Here is a 22,264-nt window from a genome sequence, read left to right on the forward strand (position 1 = left end):
TGGAGATCAGCCTGGCCAACGTGGCAAAACCCCCATCTCTACTAAAAATACACAAGTTAGCCAGGTGTGGTGGCCCACGCCTGTAATCCCAGCTACTCCAGAGGCTGACGCACAAGAAGTGCTTGAACCTGGGAGGTGGAGGTTGCAATGAGATGTGATTGCACCACTGCACTCTAGCCTGGGTGACACAGTGAGACTCTGTCTCAAAAAATAAATAAATAAATGTTTTCTGAAGAGCAGACGTTTTTAACTTTGATCAGCTTTAAGTTAGCAATTTTTTCTTATATGGCTTGTGCTTCTGTGTTTCTTACCTAAAGAAATCTTTAAGAACCTGTTGTTTAATCCAAAGTAGAAAATATTTATTCTCTCTGTCTTCTCCCAGAAATTGTATAGTTACATCATTTAGGTCTATGATCCATTTTGAGTTAATTTACATATATGATGTGAGTTTTTTTTTTTTCAATTTTATTTTTTGGAGAAACGAGGTCTCACTGTGTTGCCCAGGCTGGTTTCAAACTCCTGGCTTCAAGTGATCCCCCTGCCTCATTCTCCCAGAGTGCTGGGATTACAGGCATGAGGCACCATGCCTGGCCTTCTTTGTAGATGTAGCTATAGATATATATGTATCTATATATATATATATATATATATATCTTCGCCAGGTGTGGTGGCACATGCCTGTAGTCCCAGCACTCTGGGAGAATGAGGCAGGAGGATTGCTTGAATCCAAGAGGTAGAGGTTGCAGTGAGCCAAGATGGCACCACTGCACTCCAGCCTGGGTGACAGAGCAAGACCCTGTCTAAAAAAAAAATATATATATATATATATATGTATGTATTTCTCCAGGGCCCTATTGGGAGTTTGTTACACAACTTACTGCAACTTAAATTGTGCCACCACCACCCCCATCCCCCCACAATATGCAAGCTAAATAGAAACTCAGTTATGCTAAGGCTGGTTGAGGGCATTATACAAGATTAGCCCTTCATTTAGTACTCTGCTCCATTCATTTTTGTCACGTCACTTTCTTACCTTCACCACGTTGTCAGATCTGTTTTACTGCTCTAGGCTCACTTTCCTCAGCCTCCTGCAGCATCTTTCTGTCAGCTAGATCCCTTCCTCTCTGGATGAAGTCCTCTTCACCGACCAGCTTTCTCACTTAGTTCTCTAAGATAGTGAGGATCTGTCTGCTTTTTTCTTGACCATTAGTGGATAGGAAAAATGCTCTCATTGTCTGTAACCATTTGTCGCCAAGGCCATAAAGACATTGAACTAATCGCCTTATTGGAGTTCATTATTGGAAGTCTTCAGGAGTTTACACATTTATATACAAAATAAGTAGACCAGCTCATTTGTCTTGGCTCATGTGTAATGATCTTTAATGCATATTGAAAAATTACTATTGTCAAGTAAAGATAATGTATACCTCAGGTCATTTACAGTCTCAAAGATTTGTCAGTATGCTTTTAAACAATCCTAGGAACAGATCTAGATTGAAGGAGACTAAAGAATCATGAACTCGAGGCGGCGCCAGGGCGGGCACCGAGCTGGCAAGCGGGTGGTGGAGGCGGTGCTGATGGGGGCCGCTGAGGCGCGCAGACGGTTGATGGTGCCCGGGAGCCTGTCGCTGGCGGGGTCTGGGCAGGGGGGTCTGGGCGGAAGGTTCCGTGGCAGGAGGCAGCATGTCAGTTGCTGGGCTGAAGAAGCAGTTCTACAAGGCGAGCCAACTGGTCAGTGAGAAGGTCGGAGGGGCTGAGGGGACCAAGCTGGATGATGACTTCAAAGAGATGGAGAAGAAGGTGGATGTCATCAGCAAGGCGGTGACGTAAGTGCTGGCCAGGACCATCGAGTACCCGCAGCCCAACCCAGCCTCGCAGGCTAAACTGACCATGCTCAACACTGCGTGCAAGATCCGGGGCCAAGTGAAGAACCCCGGCTCCTGGGCGAGTGCCTGATCCGCCAAGGGAAGGAGCTACGCGATGAGTCCAACTTCAGTGATGCACTGCTGGATGCCGGCGAGCCCATGAAGCACCTGGCAGAGGTGAAGGACTCCCTGGACATAGAGGTCAAGCATAACTTCATTGACCCTCTCCAGAACCTATGCGAGAAAGACCTGAAGGAGATCCAGCACCACCTGCAGAAGCTGGAGGGCCACCGCCTGGACTTTGACTAAAAGAAGCGGCAGGGCAAGATCCCCGAAGAGGAGCTGCACCAGGCGCTGGAGAAGTTTGAGGAGTCCAAGGAGGTGGCAGAAACCAGCATGCACAACCTCCTGGAGACCGACATCCAGTAGGTGAGTCAACTCCCAGCCTTCGTGGAGGCACAGCTGGACTACCACCGGCAGGCCGTGCAGATCCTGGACGAGCTGGCCCAGAAGCTCAAGTGCAGGATCCGGGAAGCTTCCTCACGACCCAGGCGGGAGTATAAGCCCAAGCTCCAGGAGTGCTTTGACCTCGGAAAGCCTGAGCAGTCCAACCGGGGCTTCCCCTGCACCACAGTCCCCAAGATCGCAGCTTCGTCCTTCCGATCTTACGACAAGTCCATCTGGACTCCTAGCAGGAGCATGCTGCCCCTAGACCAGCCGAGCTGCAAGGGCTGTATGACTTGGAGCTGGAGAAAGATAGGGAGCTGGGCTTCCATGAGGGCGATGTCTTCATGCTGATCAACCAGATGAACGAGAACTGATACGAGGGCATGCTGGATGGCCAGTCGGGCTTCTTCCTGCTCAGCTATGTGGACGTGCTCGTGCCTCTGCCCAGTGACTCAGGGGCGCCCCCGCCCTGCCCCTCCATCCACACTGGGTGGCACCCCCTGCTGGGTATCCTGCCTTCCACGGGGCCCCTGCTGCCAGGGCAGTGTCCAAGCCTGCTGGCGCCACCCAGGCCGGGGCCCTTGAGGTACTCCCTGAGCACGGCCCCACACTTGGGTGGGGGGCTTATCTGGGTGGGTGGAGACGCTTGTTTACACTAGTGGCTGATCCCCAACGGTGACGGCTCCCTTCCCCACTCCATGGCGCCGGCCTCCTCCCCGCTCCCCAACTCCTCGCCAGGCGGGCTGAGGCAGAGCAAAACTAAGGTGCTCTCAGAAACACTAATATTCCTCCAGGGCAGCCCCACACCTCCATCCTGACCCCACAGTGACCCGGCCCACTGCCTATCCTCGAGTTCCATGGCCTTAACAGGCTTGGATCAAGCGTCCCTGTGGGGTGGCTCAGAGACAGGACTCTGGTTTTAAATCCTCCCCACGCCTGGTGCTGGCGATGAGCCCTAGACCCACTCCAGGGCCACTGTATCCCAGCCTCACACATGCACTCCTTCTCCCCAAGGCCAGGGCAGAGGGCCTCACTGCTTCCCTGGCCTGCTGTCAGCTTGCAGCCCAGGGACAGGGACCAGTTGGGATCTGCCCCACCTTCCCCCCCACCACACCTCCCCCCTCCTAACCAGGACAGGGAACATGGCCTCCTGCAGGGCCCCGCCTCCCAAGCCTTGCCCTCACAAAGCCAAGTACCTTTTCAGCTTTTTAACTGCCCCTAGCCAGGCCCATGGAAGCCTGTGTCACTCTGGCACAAGCTGCCACCACCAGTCACCTACACTACCCTCAGCACACCTTGCACGGGACCACTGCCCCAGCTGTGCTGCTGAGGGCCAAGCACAAAGGCTCCAGTGAGCAAATCTTCAAGCCCCTAGTGGCCAGGCCTCCCCTTGCCGAGCTGCTGCCACCCCACCCTGTGGGAAGTAGCCGCAGCCATCTCCTCTAGACCATGGCAGGCAACCCCGGGATTCCCAAACCTCTGCCCAGACCAGCAGGTCCGCAGCCCAGACATCTGCTTCCTCTGTTGCCCAATCCAAAATTGATGAAATGGAGGGTCCTCTGGGCTGGGCTACATTCACATTCCCCTCCCCCTGAGGCCCAGCGAAGCCTCCAGACCCCAGGCTCTGCTCTGCACCCTCCTCATCAACAGTACATGAGGGCACAGACACCCTGGCAGAGATGAGCACACAGCCTTGGGCACGGTTCAGGGCAAACTGAAATGTATGCCTGAATTTTGTAAACAGAAGTATTAAAGGTCTTTCTACAAAAAAAAAAAAAAAAAAAAATCATGAACGCTAATTGCAATGTCTGATGTTGGATTGGATTCTGAATTTTTTAAGCCATGTTATGATTGGGACAATTGTGAAAATGTGTATATGGACTGCATAGTAGACAATGATAATATGAAGTTCCATTGGGTGATGATAGTCCTCTGGTTATGTAGGAGAATGCCTTGCTTCTTAGGGGCTGCACACTGAAGTCTTTAACGGCAAAGGGTCATTTTGTCTGCAACTGACTCTCAAGTGGTTTGTCCAGAAAATGTATAGACATACACACATGGAAAGCAAATGTGGCGAAGTATTAGCAACTGTTGATTCCAGATGAAAGTTATACAGGTGTTCATTATACCACCTGAAAATGCTTCCTAGTCATCCTAAGGCTTAAAGGAAAAAAAGAAAATGTTTAAAATCAAAAGTCGGGGGCAGGAAAAGAATAACAAAAACTTTAGGCTCATGCCTGTAATCCCAGCACTTTGGGAGGCCAAGGAGAGAGGGTTGCTTGAGCTCAGGAGTTTGAGACCAGCCTGGGCAACATGGTGAAACCCCATCTCTACAAAAAAATACAAAAATGAGCCAGGCATGGTGGCACTCACCTGTAGTTCTAGCTACTCAGGAGGCTGAGGTGGGAGGATCACTTGAGCCCAGGAGGCAGACGCTGCAGTGAAGTGAGATTGCACCACTGCACTCAGCCTGTGTAACAGAGTGAGACTTGGCCTCAAAACAAAAGAAACACTTTCGTGTCAGAGTTAAGGTTGCTATATAAGTAAAATGCTAGGTTATGGTTCTAGGTACATTCAATCTGTATGAAGATCAGAGACTTCTATTGGACCCAAAGGAATACTAGTCACTTGTGATTATTCCTCTATAGGTTTGAAAGATGTGTCAGACCAACTTATTGGATGCAGTTTTAATCTAAAACTCCATAAATTGTACCCCCAACTCATAGACTTCATTTATCTGTTGAATACTCTTCTGTTTCCACAGTCTTAATGTGGCCCTAATAAAGTCATCCTTTTGGAGGACTCAGAAAAGGCCCCCCCCACAACCTCTGTAACGTAATAATTACAGTAGTTAACATTTATTGAGCACTCACTGTGTGTCAGGCATTTTTCAGGTACTGATTCATCTAATCCTCAAAACTCATTAGAGGTAGGTACTATTATAATGACAAGGCCAAGGAACAGAGATTAATCAATGTGCCCAAATTCACATTATTCACAGAGCTGGGATTTAAGCCTAGTCTGGCTGTGGAATCTGTATTCTTAATGACCATGCTATATTGCTTAAGATTAACCTTGAGAATTTACTCCAGTTACAAAGATTGTTTTTATTTCTCTGAAACTGCCCCCAATGAGCCATAACAATAAATTAATCAATTATCTTGGTTATCTCTTTTGCCCAAATTTATATTTCAAAAAAAATTCAAACATACCAGAAAGATGAAAGAATAGCACAGAATCCAATCAAAGATTAGGCACTGCATGTCATGTCTTCATTTCCTTTAATCTAAAACATTCCTCTACTTTTTTTGATCTTTCATGACATGGCATTTTTTAAGAGTCAAAGATAGCTCTCCCTCTCCCTCTCCCTCTCCCCACGGTCTCCCTCTCCCTCTCTTTCCACGGTCTCCCTCTGATGCCCAGCCGAAGCTGGACTGTACTGTTGCCATCTCCGCTCACTGCAACCTCCCTGCCTGATTCTCCTGCCTCAGCCTGCCAAGTGCCTGCGATTGCAGGTGCGTGCCGCCACGCCTGACTGGTTTTTGTATTTTTTTGGTGGAGACGGGGTTTCGCTGTGTTGGCCGGGCTGGTCTCCACCTCCTAACCGCGAGTGATCTGTCAGCCTCGGCCTCCCGAGGTGCCGGGATTGCAGACGGAGTCTCGTTCACTCAGTGCTCAATGTTGCCCAGGCTGGAGTGCAGTGGGGTGATCTCGGCTCGCTACAACCTCCACATCCCAGCCGCCTGCCTTGGCCTCCCAAAGTGCCAAGATTGCAGCCTCTGCCCGGCCGCCACCCCGTCTGGGAAGTGAGGAGCGTCTCTGCCTGGCCACCGATCATCTGGGATGTGAGGAGCCCCTCTGCCCAGCTGCCCAGTCTGGGAAGTGAGGAGCGCCTCTTCCCGGCCGCCATCACGTCTAGGAAGTGAGGAGTGTCTCTGCCCGGCCGCCCATCATCTGAGATGTGGGGAGCACCTCTGCCCCACCGCCCCGTCTGGGATGTGAGGAGCGCCTCTGCCTGGCCGCGACCCCGTCTGGGAGGTGAGGAGCGTCTCCGCCCGGCCGCCCCGTCTGAGAAGTGAGGAGCCCCTCCACCCGGCAGCCGCCCCGTCTGGGAAGTGAGGAGCGTCTCCACCCGGCAGCCACCCCATCCGGGAGGGAGGCAGGGGGCAGCCCCCGCCCGGCCAGCCGCCCCGTCCAGGAGGGAGGTGGGGAGCGCCTCCACCCGGTGCGCCTCTGCCTGGCCGCCCCTTCTGGGAAGTGAGGAGCCCCTCTGCCCGGCCGCCACCCTGTCTGGGAGGTGTACCCAACAGCTCATTGAGAACGGGCCATGATGACGATGGCGGTTTTGTCGAGTAGAAAGGGGGGAAATGTGGGGAAAAGATAGAGAAATCAGACTGTTGCTGTGTCTGTGTAGAAAGTAGACATGGGAGACTCCATTTTGTTCTGTGCTGGGAGGAATTCTTCTGCCTTGGGATGCTGTTGATCTGTGACCTTGCCCCCAGCCCGGTGCTCTCTGAAACTTGTGCTGTGTCCACTCAGGGTTAGATGGATTAAGGGCAGTGCAAGATGTGCTTTGTTAAACAGATGCTTGAGGGCAGCATGCTCGTTAAGAGTCATCACCACTCCCAATTCTCAAGTACCCAGGGACACAAACACTGCAGAAGGCCGCAGGGTCCTCTGCCTAGGAAAACCAGAGACCTTTGTTCACTTGTTTATCTGCTGACCTTCCCTCCACTATTGTCCTATGACCCTGCCAAATCCCCCTCTGCGAGAAACACCCAAGAATGATCAAAAAAAAAAAAAGTCAAAGATAGTTGTTTTGTAAATTGTCCCACAATCCGGATTTGTCTGTTTCCACATGATGAGATTCAAGTTAAGCATTTTTGGGAAGAATACTGCATAGGTGATATATCCTTCCTGCCTCGTGATTGCAGGTGGCTCATAATGCTAAGTTTGATCACTTGTTTAAGGTGATCTTCCAGATCTCTCCATTGTAGTTATTTTGCTGGGTGTGGTGGCTCATGCTTGTAATCCCAGCACTTTGGAAGGCCGAGACGGGCAGATCGCTTGAGTCCAGGAGTTTTAGACCAGCCTGAGCAACAAGGTGAAACCCTGTCTCTACTAAAAATACAAAAAAAAAAAAAAAAAAATTAGCTGGGTGTGGTGGTACAAGACTATAGTCCCATATACTTGGGGGGCTGAATTTGGAGACTCACTTGAGCCCAGGGGGGGTCGAGGCTGCAGTGAGCTACGATTTTGCAACTGTATTTCAGCCTGGGTGACAGAGTGAGACCTTGTCTCATAAAAAAAATAAAAAATAATTTTTCCCTTTGGTAATTAATAAAATATCTGTGTGGTGGTACTTTGAGATCAGTAAAGATCCTGTTCTCAAATGTCTTCTCACCCAGCTGTGTCCATCAACGATAATCCTTGTCTGAATCAATTTTTATTACATTGGTGGTTGCAAAGTAACACTTTTTAAAATTCTGTCATTCCTTCTACATTCATTAGCTGGCATTATTTCATTAAAGAACAACTCCCTCTCTTTTTAAATATCATTCTTCATCGATTTTTTTATATATTAATTATGTTGTAGCTTATTGTTACTCTTTTGAATGCTCAAATTGTCGAGATTTGGCCAATGCAATCTCTGTTATTTTTTTAACCCCACAATCCAGGTTAAACTGAGCTATTTTTAATGCCCAGAGTAATTTCTAATATTTCCCACAGCCAACAGAAATTGAGAAAGGGACTCCAGAAGTTGGGGGCTTATTCAGACTCTTCTTAGAAGAAGTCTACTTTCTTCCTGTGTACTTTCAGCCCAAAGTGAGACTTTTGAGTTGGGAAGAGATACTTCTGAATTAAACTACTGATCAGTGTCACCCAATTCTAATCCCAACCACTTTTATTCTAGGCATACCATACTCACTGCCATGCTTACCCTTCAGTTGGGCACCTTTGTCCTCCTTCCCATTGCCCTTCTGGTTCCTACCCAACTGTCCAGTCTACAGGCCTCAGTAACACCTTTCTGCCCAGCCCTGTGGTAGTGTTGGCCTGCCTCCTTTGCCTACTAACTGCTTTACCACTATTTATTGTTTTGTTTTCATCTTATAGGATCTTACCTAGCCATATGGCCTGCTGCCTCTGCCAATTTAAAAATAGCATTGAGGCTGTCTGCAAGACAGTCAAGCTGCATTGCAACAGTGCGTGTCTGACAAACACCACACATTGTCGTGAGTCCAAATTGCCTGGTGATAAATTGTTACATTATTTTAAGTATTTGTTTTTAAATTTATTTTTAATTGATGATAAAATTTTAAGCTAATGATATAATTGCTTTATTTACTCATTCAGATTTAAACTCCCTCAACTTCTGAACTACTCCCTTGCTGGGAGTCAGGTTCTCAGTTATTATTACAAAATTTAATAATGGAACTATTCCATATGCATAAAGGACCAAGAGAAGGGAATGGGAAGGCTAGGGAATGACATTAACATCCACACCCTGTGTATTGTGCTCCCTACTTGGTGCTTTGCCCCCAGTGATAATTTCTTCATATAGTGCGATGTAGTTTGTAAGCTGGTTTTATATGCATGAGGTCTCAAGTACTCTCTGCCTTTTAGGACAGATGTAGATCCAGTTTTGTTTTTGTTTTTATAATTTTATAAGAGTACAAGTGATGCTGTTTTATTTGAAGCCTGAGAGCTTCTGGTTCCATAACCAGAAATTGCTCCCTGGCTCTTCTAATGGAATGGAGGGCTTTTCCATTCTTAGACCATCCAACTCTGAACTTGCTCTGAATCTCAAACCTTTCTATTCACAGAACAAATGCTCAAGTGCTTTCAGAAGTTTTTCTGTAGATTAGGTTTATTAGCACCAACTTCATGACTTCTAAAATGTGACTGCTTTTATGTCCACATAGCTTGAATACAGGTATCTACCAGTGATATGGGGTGGATAATTAATAACACTTGGCTACTTATATAAAGACAGAGTTGCTTATTTTTCAAAACATTTTTTTTTTTTACCAACTAAATTATTCCCTTCTCCCCAAGAGGTGGGCAGAAAAGCAATGTTAATCTCCTTTTACAGATGAGGAAAAACAAGATCAGAGGTGCTAAGTGCTATAGCTTAGTGCCAGGTCTTCTGTCCCCAATTCTGGGTTCTCCCCAAGCCCATGTTTCTCCTTTCTCACAATTTTTACTTCTTCCTCTGACCCTCAGCACCACCCAAAATACTTTTAATTCTGGAAAAGAAACCCATCTGCACACCAGCACACTTGACCTTCATGCGGCCAGAAGCTTTGGATGGTTCCCCATCCAAAATATTAGAGATGAAATGAAAGCAAAGTAGGCATCTGACAAAAGCTGCTTTTTCCCTTCTGCATTTTAGGACCTCAAGTAATGTTTATCCAGAAACTGCTATCATACCATAGATTCATTATATATTTAACAACATAGGCATACCATCTGGCAAATTAAAAATCTCTTAACCTATACCCTGGATCTCTGCCCAAATTTAATAAAAGGACTAGGGTGGGCACAGTGTTTTTTCCGTGTCGCGTCTTCTTTGATGGGGCTACGATATGTGGTAGCAGAGAATGGGGTGGGTGGGTGGAGTGCATGCCAGATGAGGATCTATCAGCAATGGGAGGGGGCCTCCACTTTAGCATCCCCACCCTGCCCCTGCTCCTCTCAGAGGATAGCCTTTCATTGCATTCAGCTGTGATGGTAGCAAGAACACAGGCACACTGAGGATGAGGAGGGAGCCTTGTGCTCTCTCTGCATCTGAGGCAGGACAGCACAGGGTACGGAGCAATCTGCAGAGAGGACAGCTTATCAGCTCATCAGGGAAGCACTTGTCTTCCACCTTGGGCTTTGACTGAGCACTGGGCAATTGGCCCCTGGGGATCAACGAAATAATCCTAAGCAGAGTTACTCTATGTCACACTAGCAATGTTCCAAGTAGGTAGCCATATTTTCAAAAGATGTCTTTTCCTCCTTTTGTTGTTGCCATTTCATAGGTTTAGGATTGGGTGTGTGTTTCTCCTCTCTGAATAGCACTCTAATGTTTGCTGGGGCATACAGCTGTGGACTGATGCATGCCGTCCCATTATCTTTCATGATCAAAGCAGTCTCTTTTTTTTTTTACAGGTGAAGAAGCATCTGTAGGGAATCCAGAAAGAGTGTTCATGAAGGTGTTACAAGCCCGGAAGAAGCACATGAGCATTGAGCTGACTACTGAGCCGGAGGCAGCCTCAGACAGCAGTGGCATCAACTTGTCAGTCTTTGGGAGTGAGCAGCTAGACACTTATGATAAGAGTGATGTTATCACTGCGCTAAGTTACATCTTGCCTTATTTCTCAGAAGGAAATCTAGATGCGGAATCAATGTTGTTACCATTCATTAAACTGCTTTTTTCAAATGTGCAAGATGGAGATAGGCTCCTGTTTTGAAAAACAATACAAAGAGCCCCTTGTTTCAACCTGCATCCAACAATTCAACTTATGAAAATAAATTGAGAAAGGTGTATTTGCTAGAAAAGATGTTAGATGCAGAAATACAAGAAAAAATCGATGAAGTTAAAAGGGAAGAAAAAACTGCCATGCTTATGCAGTCCAGCCTTCTAGGTAACAAATTTAAATGCCAAATATTTGAAAAGAAATTAGAAACTGTCCAACCACAGGAAAACAGCCTGGCAAAGGTTCAAAGTGTAGGCAAAAACCTGCAGAGAGTGAACAGAGTGCTCATGGGCCCAAGGAGCATCCAGAAAAGGCCCTTCAAAGAGGTGGGAAAGCAGAGTATCAGGAGGGAACAGGGTGCCCAGGCATTTGGGGAGAATGCTGCCAAGGAAAAAAGGCTCGGGAGTCCAGCCCCAAGGGAGCTGGAATAGCCTCACATAGTGCAGGGGCCCGAGAACGTAGCGGGAAACGCCATCTACACCAAGCCTTCATTCACCCAAGAGCAGAAGCCAACAGTCTCCTCTTTGCTGAAACCCTTCTCCATGGGCATGCCTTCTGCCTTCCACAACTGCAAAAGCCCTACCTCAGGTCAGAGAGAGATCGAAAGACTTAGCCTACACCATTTTAATTTTAGAAAATGCAAAGGCTAAAGTTAAAAAATATGAAGGCTGCTAAACGAGCCGTACATTCCAGAAAAAAATACCACTTTCATAAAACTCACTCCCGTGTGGCCCACAGAACACCCAAGGCCAAAAAGATTAAAAAATTGAGAAAGAAAAGTTCTCTCAATAGACTGATGCTCGCAAAGAGGCCGCCATTCTCTGCAGTGAAGAGCCTCATAAATTCCCCTTCACAAGGGGCTTTTTCATCCTCAGGAGACCTGAGTCCTCAAGAAAACCCTTTTCCGGAAGTATCTGCTCCTTCAGAACGTTTTATAGAAAACACTACTGTAAAAAACACAACTGCAAGAAATGCCTCTGAAGAAAACGTTTTTACGGAAAACACTACTATGCCAGAAGGCACCATCTCTGAAAACACAAACTACAATCATCTTCCTGAGGCAGATTCCCACTAGGACTGCATTCAACTTAGAGCCAACTGTTAAACAAACTGAGACAAAATGGGAATACAGCAACGTGGGCACTGACCTGTCCCCCGAGCCCAAAAGCTTCAATTACCCATTGCTCTCATCCCCAGGTGATCAGTTTGAAATTCCACTAACCCATCAACTACAGTCCGTCATCCCCAACAACGATGTGAGAAGCTTCATTTCTCATGTTATCTGGACCTTGAAGACGGACTGCTCCGAGACCTATGTGCAAGTGACCTGTGCCAAGCTCATCTCCAGGACAGGCCTCCTGATGAAGCTTCTCAGTGAGCAGCAGGAAATAAAGGCGTCCAAGGCAGAATGGGATACGGACCAGTGGAAAACTAAGAACTGTATCAATGAGAGCACGGAAGCCCAGAGTGAACAGAAAGAGCAGAAGTCGAGTGAGGTGAGGACCACACAGAAACATGAGACCCAGACTTTCCCATCATTTAGTATATGCCAGGTAAGTGCCCACACAGGAGAACCTGGGACTCCCAGGCCATAGGTTGTCTTGGCCATGTAACTTTGGCCATGACAGTGATCTCCCACTTTGTTCATTTAGAGAGTGAAACAGATTAGTGCACAGGGTAGCTCACGCCTGTAAACCCAGCACTTTGGGAGGCCGAGGTGGGTAGATCACTTGAAGTCAGAGAAGTTTGAGACCAGCTTGGCCAATATAGTGAAACCCTATCTTCACAAAAAATACGAAAATTAGCTGGGTGTGGTGACTTGTGCCTATAATTCCAGCTACTCGAGAGGCTGAGGTGGGAGGATCACCTGAGCCCGGGGAGGTCGAGTCTCCAGTGAACTGTGATCACACCACTGTACTCCAGCCTGGGTGACAGAGTGAGACCCTGTCTCAAAAAAAAAAAAAAAGAACCTGTAAGCTACTCAACTGGAATACTGGGGTTTTGAAAAGTTAGCTTTCACTCTTTTTTTAATTGTTCTTTTTTTTTTTTTTTTAAGCTCACGAAAGAAGTTCCAGGATATGGCTATAACAACAAACTCATCTTGGCGATATCTGTGACTGTAATATTAACGATTTTGATTATAATTTTTTGTCTTATTGAGGTAAGGACAATAATTAATTCAGGTTTTCAGAAAGCAATCCTGTCTTTGTGTGGATTCAGAACCCACAAACTGAAAACCAAAGCCACTTCCCCACTTCACATTCTTCTTCAGTCGTTTAAGGCTGAGGTATGCTTTGTTCTTTTACTGCAGTGTATATTCCAGGATTTTTAAAGGATCCTCACTTCCAGGAGATCTCTGTGAATAGAAACAAAGTTAATCCCACTAGACCATTTTAAGAAGTTGATATAATAGCAAAATTTCTCCTACCCAAAACTATGTTAACAATTGGATGTACTCACCAAGTCACCCTTACTCTGCCACTAATTTATTTCCTTGTTGCTGAAATGATGAGAGATGTATAATCTCCACCCTCACGGAGTTGTCATCACCCTGGAGAGGAAGGAGACAGCCAAAAGAGAGAAGTATTGTCTGGTAGATTTATTAGAGTCACATAGTATCATCCTTCTCCAGTGTGTAAGGCGTTGTCTAAATAGGTCCAGTTAAAGCACTGCAGGGTAGCCATCTTTTAAAAAAATTGTTGGCCACATTTTTAAGTTCACAGGGGAGGGGAAATGTCTCATACTGTAGCCCTCCTGAGTCTAGGCCCTCTGTGAGATGTGTCCATTTCTTGGACGCCATATGAGACATTCCCCCTCGGATTAGAGATGCTCAACCTGCATTAACATATCTAAAGCCTACATCTGGCCACTCTAGGGTGAGTCCTGTTTACAGTGCCCATTCCTGGAGCTTGCCTCTGTTTGCCTTTTGTTTGATTACATGATGCATTACTTTTCCTAATAGGCCAGTGCTAGCATATTGGAAGAGTGATTTAATAAGCTGGCAACCTTGATGCTATGCTACCAATCCAACCTTATTTGCCTCATTTACCATTTCCACTATTGTGGCAGCCAGCCCTCCATTCCAGCCAGAGCAGCCCCTCACCATCCCCCAGCCACACCATCTGCATTTCTGCTTTTGTCTGTGCATTTGTTCATCTAAAATTCCCTTATTTCACTCTGCCTGTGGGAATCCTACGAATCTCTCAAAAGCCAGCCCAAGTTCATCTTTCTGCTTGAAACCTTCCCTGAATATTCCAGCCCTCCTGAGCCTAGTCCCTTTGTGAGATTTGTCCCCATTTCTCGGACACCATATGAGAGACTTCAGAGGCTGAAGTGGGAGGATTGCCTGAGCCTGGGAGGTCAAGGATGCAGTGATCTCTAGTCATACCACTGCACTCTAGCCTGGGCAACAGAGCGAGGCCCTGTCTCAAAAACAGCCACCACCAAAAACTATCTGAGGATTTGAATAGGATTACATTAAATGTGTAGATTAATTTGAGAATTGACATCTGTACAACATTCTAGGAACGTGCTGCCTCATGTATTCATTTCTTTTTAATGTCTTTCAGAAGAGTTTTAGGGTTTTCATCATATAGATCTTATATATTTTTTGTTAGATAAAAAATCTTTGTATTTTTGTTCCTAAATACTCCATACACTTGTATTGCTTTTGTAAATGGGATCTTCCTTCCATTTTCTAATTAGTTATTGGTGGTACATGGGAAAAGTAGTTGAGGTCTGTGTGCTGCTGTCTTGATTTTTATATAGCCACTGTATTGAATTCTCATATTACTTCCAGTAAAATAAACTTAGTTGATTCTCTTAGGCTTCCTTGGCTGTCTCACATTTATCATTTCATATGCAAATAATCATAGTTTTGTCTCTTCCTTTTCAATACCTATATTCTTTCCTTCCTTTCCTTTTTCTTTTTTTTTTCTTCTTTCTCAGGGCCTTGTTGTCACCCAGGCTGGAGAGCAATGGTGTGATCTAGCTCACTGTAACCTCAAGCTCCTGGGCTTAAGGGATCCTCCTGCCTCAGCTTCCTGAGTGGCTGGGACTACAAGCAGGCAGCTAATTAAAAAAATTTTTTTTTTGTAGAGACAAGGTCTCGCTATGTTGCCTAGGCTGATTTTCCTGCCACTTTAGAGGAAGGACTTTTTTTCCTACTTTTAAGAGTTTTTTATTAGGAATTGTCTGTTGAATGTTAGCTAAAATAGTCAATAAAATGTATTAAGTGCCAGCTGCACGCAAGACCCTAAGTTAGATACAGTCAGCCCTCTTCATCAGCAGGTCCACATCTTCAGATTCAACTAGATGAGGCTGAATATTTGAAAAAAGAAACAACAAAAATACAAATAGAAAATACAGCATAACAACTGTCACCATTGTACAATATCTATACATTTTATTAGTGATGACTTAAAGTACATGGGGCCAGGTACCGTGGCTCACCCTTGTAATCCCAACACTTTGGGAGGCCAACCTGGGTAGCATAGTGAGAACTTGTCTTTACTAAAAATAAAAATTTTAAAAAAATTAGCCAGGTGTGGTGGTATGCACCTATAGTCCCAGCTACTCAAGAGGCTGAGGTGGGCGGATCACTGGAACCCAGGAGGTTGAGGCTGCAGTGAGCTGTGATTGTGACACTGCACTCCGGCTGAGCAACAGAGGATGATCTTGTCTCTAAGTAAATAAATAAAGTATATGGGGGGATGTGTGTTGGTTATACGCAAATACTGCACCATTATATGTAAGGGACTGAGCATCCACAGATTCTGGTATGGCGTGGCAGCAGTATCCTAGAACCAATCCCCTGCAAGATATCAAGGATGACTGAACTGTGGAAGAATCAAAGCACTGTTAAACAGCACACAATTCCTGTCTTCAAAAAAGTTATTTCATCAGGTAGATGAGACTTATAATGAATAGAAGCAATGAATACAGATTTGGAGATAGTGGTTGTTGTGATGGATAATCTTAATTGCATTTTCTTCCAAAACAGATTCATTCTCATAGAAGGGCATCAGAAAAAGATAAAGAAGGATCCTCAATGTCAGGCCGCTGAGCCCAAGCTAAGCCATCGTTAACCCCTGTGATCTGCAGGTATTCGTCCAGGTGGCCTGGAGCAACTGAAGAACCACCAAAAAAATGAAACAGCCAGTTCCTGCCTTCACTAATGACATTCCACCATGGTGATTTGTTCCTGCCCCACCCCAACTAATCAACTGGCCTTATGACATTCCTCCCCTGGACAATGAGTCTCATGATCTCCCCACCCTGCACCTTCTGACCCCTGCCCTGTCTGCAAGAGATAACTACCATTAACTGTAATTTTCCACCACCTACCCAAATCCTATAAAGCTGCCCCACCCCATCTCCCTTTGCTGACTCTCTTTGTGGACTCAGTCCACTTGCACCCAAGTGAAATAAACAACCTTGTTGCTCACACAAAGCCTGTTGGTAGACTCTCCTCACATGGACATACGTAACAGTTGGGAGTTCAAGACCAGCCTGACCAACATGGCGAAACCCCATCTCTACTAAAAATACAAAATTAGCTAGGCATGGTGGTGCAGGCCTATAATCCCAGCTACTTGGGAGGCTGAGGCAGGAGAATTGCTTGAACCCAGGAGGCAGAGGTTGCAGTGAGCCAAGATCGCACCGTTGCACTCCAGCCTGGGCAACAAGAACAAAACTCTGTCTCAAAAAAACAAACAAAAACAAGAAACCATGAAGCTGCATGACAAGGAGTCTTCCAATGAGGATGAGATCTTCAACAGGGACACCAGGTAGATGACAGGGCCCTCACGGTTCCCATCTAAAATGAGGAGGGGGTGAGAAGCTTAATTGCTCCTTTCAAGAATCAAAACCTTGGCACTGTTATTCTTATCCCAGGGACACTGAATCCCCAACAGAGAAGACCCCAACTGGAGAGTCAGCTGCTGAGGGGGAGGAAAGTGAGGCCCTGCTGTCGGAGGAGAACATAGAGTGACTCCAGCCCACATCAGGCCTCCTGCAAAACTACTTATTTTTTTTCATTCATAATTGAGATTTTATTAGTTGAGGATCAGTACAGACATCTCAATTTGTACACAATTCTTAACACACGTAAAGAAAATCTAAAAAGCCAGGTATTGTAATTCTTTTTTAAAGTTATTCCAGTGACTTTCCAGCTTAAAATTTGGAAGCAAATTTTCCTTAACAGGCTATCAAGTACCAGTATCTTCACAGGTTGATCAGCTGTGACATACATCCCAGCAGTTCACAACTGAACTGTTTCAAGAAATTCTCCTGCCTCAGCCTCCCAAGGTTTGTCAGTATACTTTTTTTTTTTTTTTGAGACAGAGTCTTGCTCTTTCACCCAGGCTGGAGTGCAGTGGCACGATCTTGGCTGCGGGTTCAATGGTTCAAGTGATTCTCCTGCCTCACCCTCCTGAGTAGCTGGGATTATAGGTATACGCCATCTCGTCCGGCTAATTTTTGTATTTTTAGTAGAGACGGGGTTTCACCATGTTGGTCAGGCTGGTCTCGAACTCCTGACCCCGTGATCCACCTGGCTCAGCCTCCAGAAGTGCTGGGATTACAGCCGTGAGCCACTGTGCCTGGCCTACTGTCTAGTTTTTTAAAAAATTATTATGATAGCCATCACTGTGGGTAAGAAGTGGGAGCTCATCGTGGTTCTGATCTATGTTTCCCTGACAGTTAATGAAGTTGAACATCTTTCCATGTGTGTATTGGCCATTTGTGTATCTTCTTTGGAGAAATGTCTATTCCAAACCTTTGGCTTTTTTTTTTTTTTTTTTTTTTGAGACAGGATCTCACTGTGTTGTCCAGACTGGAGTGCAGTGGCATGATCACAGCTCACTGCAGCCTCAACCTCCCGACCTCAAGTGATTCTCCCACCTCAGCCTCCCAAGTAGCTGGGATTATAGGCACGCGGCACCATGACCAGCTAATTTTTTGTAGAGATGGGGCTTTGTGATGTTGTCGGGCCGGTCTCAAATTCCTGGGCTCAAGTGATCCTCCCGCTTCAACCTCTAAAAGTGCCAGGATTACAAGTGTTAGCCACCACATTCAGCCTACCTTTGCCCATTTTAAAACTGTTTTGTTGTTGGATTATAATAGTACTTTTTTTCTCTTCTTTTTATTTATTTTTGAGACAGAGCCTTGCTCTGTCACCCAGGCTGGAGTGCAGTGGCATGATCTCAGCTCACTGCAGCCTTAACTTTCCAGGCTTAGGTGCTCCTCCCACCTTAGCCTCCTGAGTAGCTGGGACTACAGGCTCACACCACCAAGACCAGCTAATTTTTAAAATATTTTTTATAGAGACGAGGTTTCACCATGTTGCCCAGGCTAGTTCTTTAAATCGTATATATTCTGGATACTAGAACCTTACCAGATACATGATTTACAAATATTTTCTCCCATTCTGTTCACTCTTTTGATGGTATTGTTGGCAGCATAAAAGCTTCTAATTTTGATGTAGTTCAATTTATCTAGTTTTTGTCACTTGTGCTTTTGGTGTGGTATCTAAGTACCCATTACCTAATCCAAGGTCACAAAGATTTACTTCCATGATTTCTTCTAAGAATGTTATTTTAGCTCTTACATGTGAGTCTGTGGTCCATCTTGAGTTAACTTCTGTGTATCAAGGATGCAGATACCCAGTAGAACCAGCACCATTTGTTAAAAAGGCTGTCCTTTCCCCCATTGAATTGCCCCACTTTCTCCTTTAAAAACTTTTTGAGGAATGATGTATCTAAAGTACCAGATCTTCAGTGTCCACCTTGGTGAGTATTTACATATGATGTGCACCCTGTGACCACCATCTAGATCAAGATCTAGAACATATCTAGCCCACCAGAGGCTCCTGTGTACCTTCTCCCAGTCATTGTGCCCCTTGAAAACCACCATTCTGACTTCTAGAGCCGTGCATTAGTTTTTCCTGTTGTTGAACCTCACGCGTATAAATGGAATCACACAGTATGTACTCTTTGTGTCTGGTTTCTTTCCCTGAACACTACATCTGTGAGCTTCAGCTGTAAATACAGCATAAGACTGTAGTTCATTCTTTTCCATTGTTCTGTAATACTCCATTGTAAAAATATATCACAGCCTATTACCCATTCTCTTGTTAATGGACATTTGGGTTGTTTCCAGATTTGTTTGAGATGGAATCTCACTGTGCTGCCCAGGCTGGCATGTAGTGGCATGATCTTGGCTCACTACAACCTCTGCCTCTCAGGTTCAGGTGATTCTCCTGCCTCAGCCTCCCATGTAGCTGGGATTACAGGCACGTGCCACTGCACACAGCTAATTTTTGTATTTTTAGTAGACACAGGGTTTCACTATATTGGCCAGGCTGGTCTCAAACTCCTGACCTTGTGATCCACCCGCCTCAGCCTCCCAAAGTTCTGGGATTACAGGTGTGAGCCACCGCGCCCAGCTGTTTCCAGGTTTTGACTATTATGAAGAAAGCTGTAGTGAACATCTTGTACATGCTTTTGGAGAACCTCAGTGCTTATTTCTGTGGGTATATACCTGGGAAAGGAATTGCTAGGTTCTTGGATAGATTTACTTTTTTTTTTTTCCCCTGAGACAGAGTCTCTGACGCCCAGGCTGGAGTGCAGTGGTGTGATCTCGGCCTACTGCAACCTCTGCCTCCCCGGTTCAAGCAATTCTCCTGCCTCACCCTCCTGAGTAGCTGGGACTACAGGCGCGTGCCACCACGCCCAGCTAATTTTTTGTATTTTTAGTAGAGACGGGGTTTCACTGTGTTAGCCAGGATGGTCTCGACCTCCTGACCTCATGATCCGCCCGCCTCAGCCTCCCAAAGTGCTGGGATTACAGGCGTGAGCCACCGTGCCTGGCAGGTTTAGCTTTAATAGATACCACCACCAAACAGTTTTCTAAACTGTTTGTGCTAATTTATACTCATATTGGCAACAAATGAGCATTCTAGTCGCTCTTTATCCTGGCCAATGGTGTTACCAATCTTTTTCATTTTAGCCACTCTAGTAGATGTGTAGTGGTTTTAATTTTCATTTCCTTGATGACTAAAGATGATACTTTTTCATTTACTTATTGGCCAGTCAATCCTCTTTTATAGAATGTCTGTCCAAGTTTTCATCCCAGTCTGAAATTGAGTTGTATGTGTATGTACTGATTTGAAGGAGCTCTTTGTATATTATAGATATGAGTCTTTTACTGGACAAAAATAGTATATATATCAAGTATCTTTTTCTAGTCTATAGGGCTTGACTTTTAAATGTCCTAATGGTATTTTTATTGAACAGAGATTCTTTTAACGATGTGCAGTTTATCAGTCTTTTTGTTTATGGCTTGCTTGGTTATGTCCCATTTAAGAGATACTCATCTCCCCCAAGGATCTGAAGGTATTTGCCTGTATTATCTTCTAGAAGCTTTAGTGATTTATGTTTCACAATTAGGTTTATGATCTTTCTGGGATTAATTTTTGTATGTGGTGTGAGTTAGAAGTCAAAGCTCGTATTTTTCCATATGGATATGTGATTGGCCTCACTCTGTTTCTTGAATATGATCATGTAAATCACAGAACTGTCAGTGTGGGTCAGCCTCTTCATATTTGCTATTCTGAAGATGCTTCAGTACATCCTGAAGATTTACTTCCTGAAAATGAATGCTCTAGGACCCTGAAGGTTTTGACTGTGCACCTGCCAACTCAAGCTGAAGGTTGAAGAGGAAAGCTCTGCAGCCCCTGCCTCGAACGGGAGGCAGAGTGACATCTGCTGGGGATGCAGGCTGGGCGCCCCACAAGGCTCCACAGAGTGGCACTGACCATGTTGAGTTCACTCCTGCCCAAGGTCTAGCTTCTGCTTTGCAGGCTCAGGCATCCTGTCTTGCCAGGGCCTCAAAGCTTGATGGGACAGGGTAGCATCTCTGCTCCATAAAAATCTTAAAATTCACGTTTGTCTCCCTCCTTCCAGTTCCCTTCACCTACCTTTGTTATTTTATGTTAAAGACATTGGGATGGTCATAATTTATTCCCTCATCCTGTATGATTCTGGGCCAGGCACTTGCTGGAGATACCAAGAAAAAAAACCATTCCAAACAGCCTTATAGCTAGGATGGGGGAACAAAATAAACTTACGAGTTGGCATGTCAAGAATCTCTTGGGAGTTCAAGAACTATTCAAGAAGGAAGACTCTTGGTCTTCCTTCTCTTTGAGTGCCTGTTTACAGTGGTTATGGTCTCAGCACTAGCTTAATGCTGACACTAATTATTCTAATTTTTTTTTTTTTTTTTGAGACAGTGTCTCACTCTGTCACCCGGGCTGGAGTGCAGTGGCACGATCTTGGCTCACTGCAACCTCCACCTCCCAGGTTCAAGCGATTCTCCCATCTCAGCCTCCCAAATAGCTGGGACTACAGGCACGTGCCACCATGCCCAGCTAATTTTTGTGTGTATTTTTAGTAGAAACGGGGTTTCATCATGTTGGCTAGGATAGTCTCAATCTCTTGACCTCGTGATCAGCCCGCCTCGGCCTCCCAAAGTGCTGGGATTACAGGCATGAGCCACCGTGTCCGGCCAAAAAAAATTTTTTTAATAGGCATAGAAGCATGTGCCTATAGTCCTAGCTCTTTAGGAGGCTGAGGCAAGAAGATCACTTGTACCTAGGAGTTTGAGGCTGCAGTGAGCCATGTCACACCACTGCACTCCATTGAGCCTGGGTGACAGACAGAGACCCTGTCCCTAAAAAATTAATTAAACTACTTATTTGACCTATACATATAATTATAGTGCTTAGATGCCACCAGCAGATGATCATGATTAAGTTTTCCCAATAAACATTCAAACTCTAGTTATAAGTAAATAACACAAATTCCACAAAAACTATCAAGTCCTAAGTATGATGTGCAAGAGATTATTTTTAAAAATCCACGCTAGCTCTCCCTCTCCCTCCCTCTCCACGGTCTCCCTCTGATGCCAAGCCGAAGCTGGACTGTACTGCCGCCATCTCGGCTCACTGCAACCTCCCTGCCTGATTCTCCTGCATCAGCCTGCTAAGTGTCTGGGATTGCAGGTGCGCGCCGCCACGCCTGACTGGTTTTCGTATTTTTTTGGTGGAGACAGGGTTTCGCTGTGTTGGCCGGGCTGGTCTCCAGCTCCTAACCATGAGTGATCTGCCAGCCTCGGCCTCCTGAGGTGCCGGGATTGCAGACGGAGTCTCGCTCACTCAGTGCTCAATGTTGCCCAGGCTGGAGTGCAGTGGGGTGATCTCGGCTCGCTACAACCTCCACCTCCCAGCCGCCTGCGTTGGCCTCCCAAAGTGCCGAGATTGCAGCCTCTGCCCGGCCGCCACCCCGTCTGGGAAGTGAGGAGCGTCTCTGCCTGGCCGCCCATCGTCTGGGATGTGAGGAGCCCCTCTGCCCGGCTGCCCAGTCTGGGAAGTGAGGAGCGACTCTTCCCGGCCACCATCCCATCTAGGAAGTGAGGAGCGTCTCTGCCCAG

At 45.9% G+C, this 22,264-nt stretch overlaps 1 protein-coding gene, 1 long non-coding RNA gene and 1 pseudogene across 2 annotated transcripts in view; 2 read left to right on the forward strand and 1 right to left on the reverse strand.

The window, feature by feature from the left end:
- The window catches only part of LOC101151425 (leucine-rich repeat-containing protein 37A3-like), a 29,707-nt gene extending 13,517 nt beyond the window's left edge, over positions 1–16,190 (forward strand). Inside the window, 8 exon segments of the mRNA XM_063706153.1 lie at positions 8,427–8,545; positions 10,467–10,754; positions 10,757–11,334; positions 11,336–11,428; positions 11,430–11,843; positions 11,845–12,270; positions 12,831–12,935; positions 15,777–16,190. Coding sequence (XP_063562223.1) covers positions 8,427–8,545; positions 10,467–10,754; positions 10,757–11,334; positions 11,336–11,428; positions 11,430–11,843; positions 11,845–12,270; positions 12,831–12,935; positions 15,777–15,839 — 2,086 coding nt within the window. The 3' untranslated portion in view covers positions 15,840–16,190.
- On the forward strand, positions 1,684–4,227 carry LOC101149249 (endophilin-A2-like; annotated as a pseudogene).
- LOC109026911 (uncharacterized) overlaps positions 9,163–22,264 on the reverse strand; it is a 29,211-nt gene continuing 16,109 nt past the window's right edge. The window contains exons 3-4 of the long non-coding RNA XR_010133737.1: positions 13,235–13,325; positions 9,163–13,130 (exon numbers count right to left, since the gene is read on the reverse strand). This is a non-coding gene — a long non-coding RNA (uncharacterized lncRNA). The remainder of the gene's footprint in view (positions 13,131–13,234; positions 13,326–22,264) is intronic.

This window comes from Gorilla gorilla, chromosome 4, assembly GCF_029281585.2.
Source record: "Gorilla gorilla gorilla isolate KB3781 chromosome 4, NHGRI_mGorGor1-v2.1_pri, whole genome shotgun sequence".
In the NCBI taxonomy this organism is placed as follows: domain Eukaryota; kingdom Metazoa; phylum Chordata; class Mammalia; order Primates; family Hominidae; genus Gorilla; species Gorilla gorilla.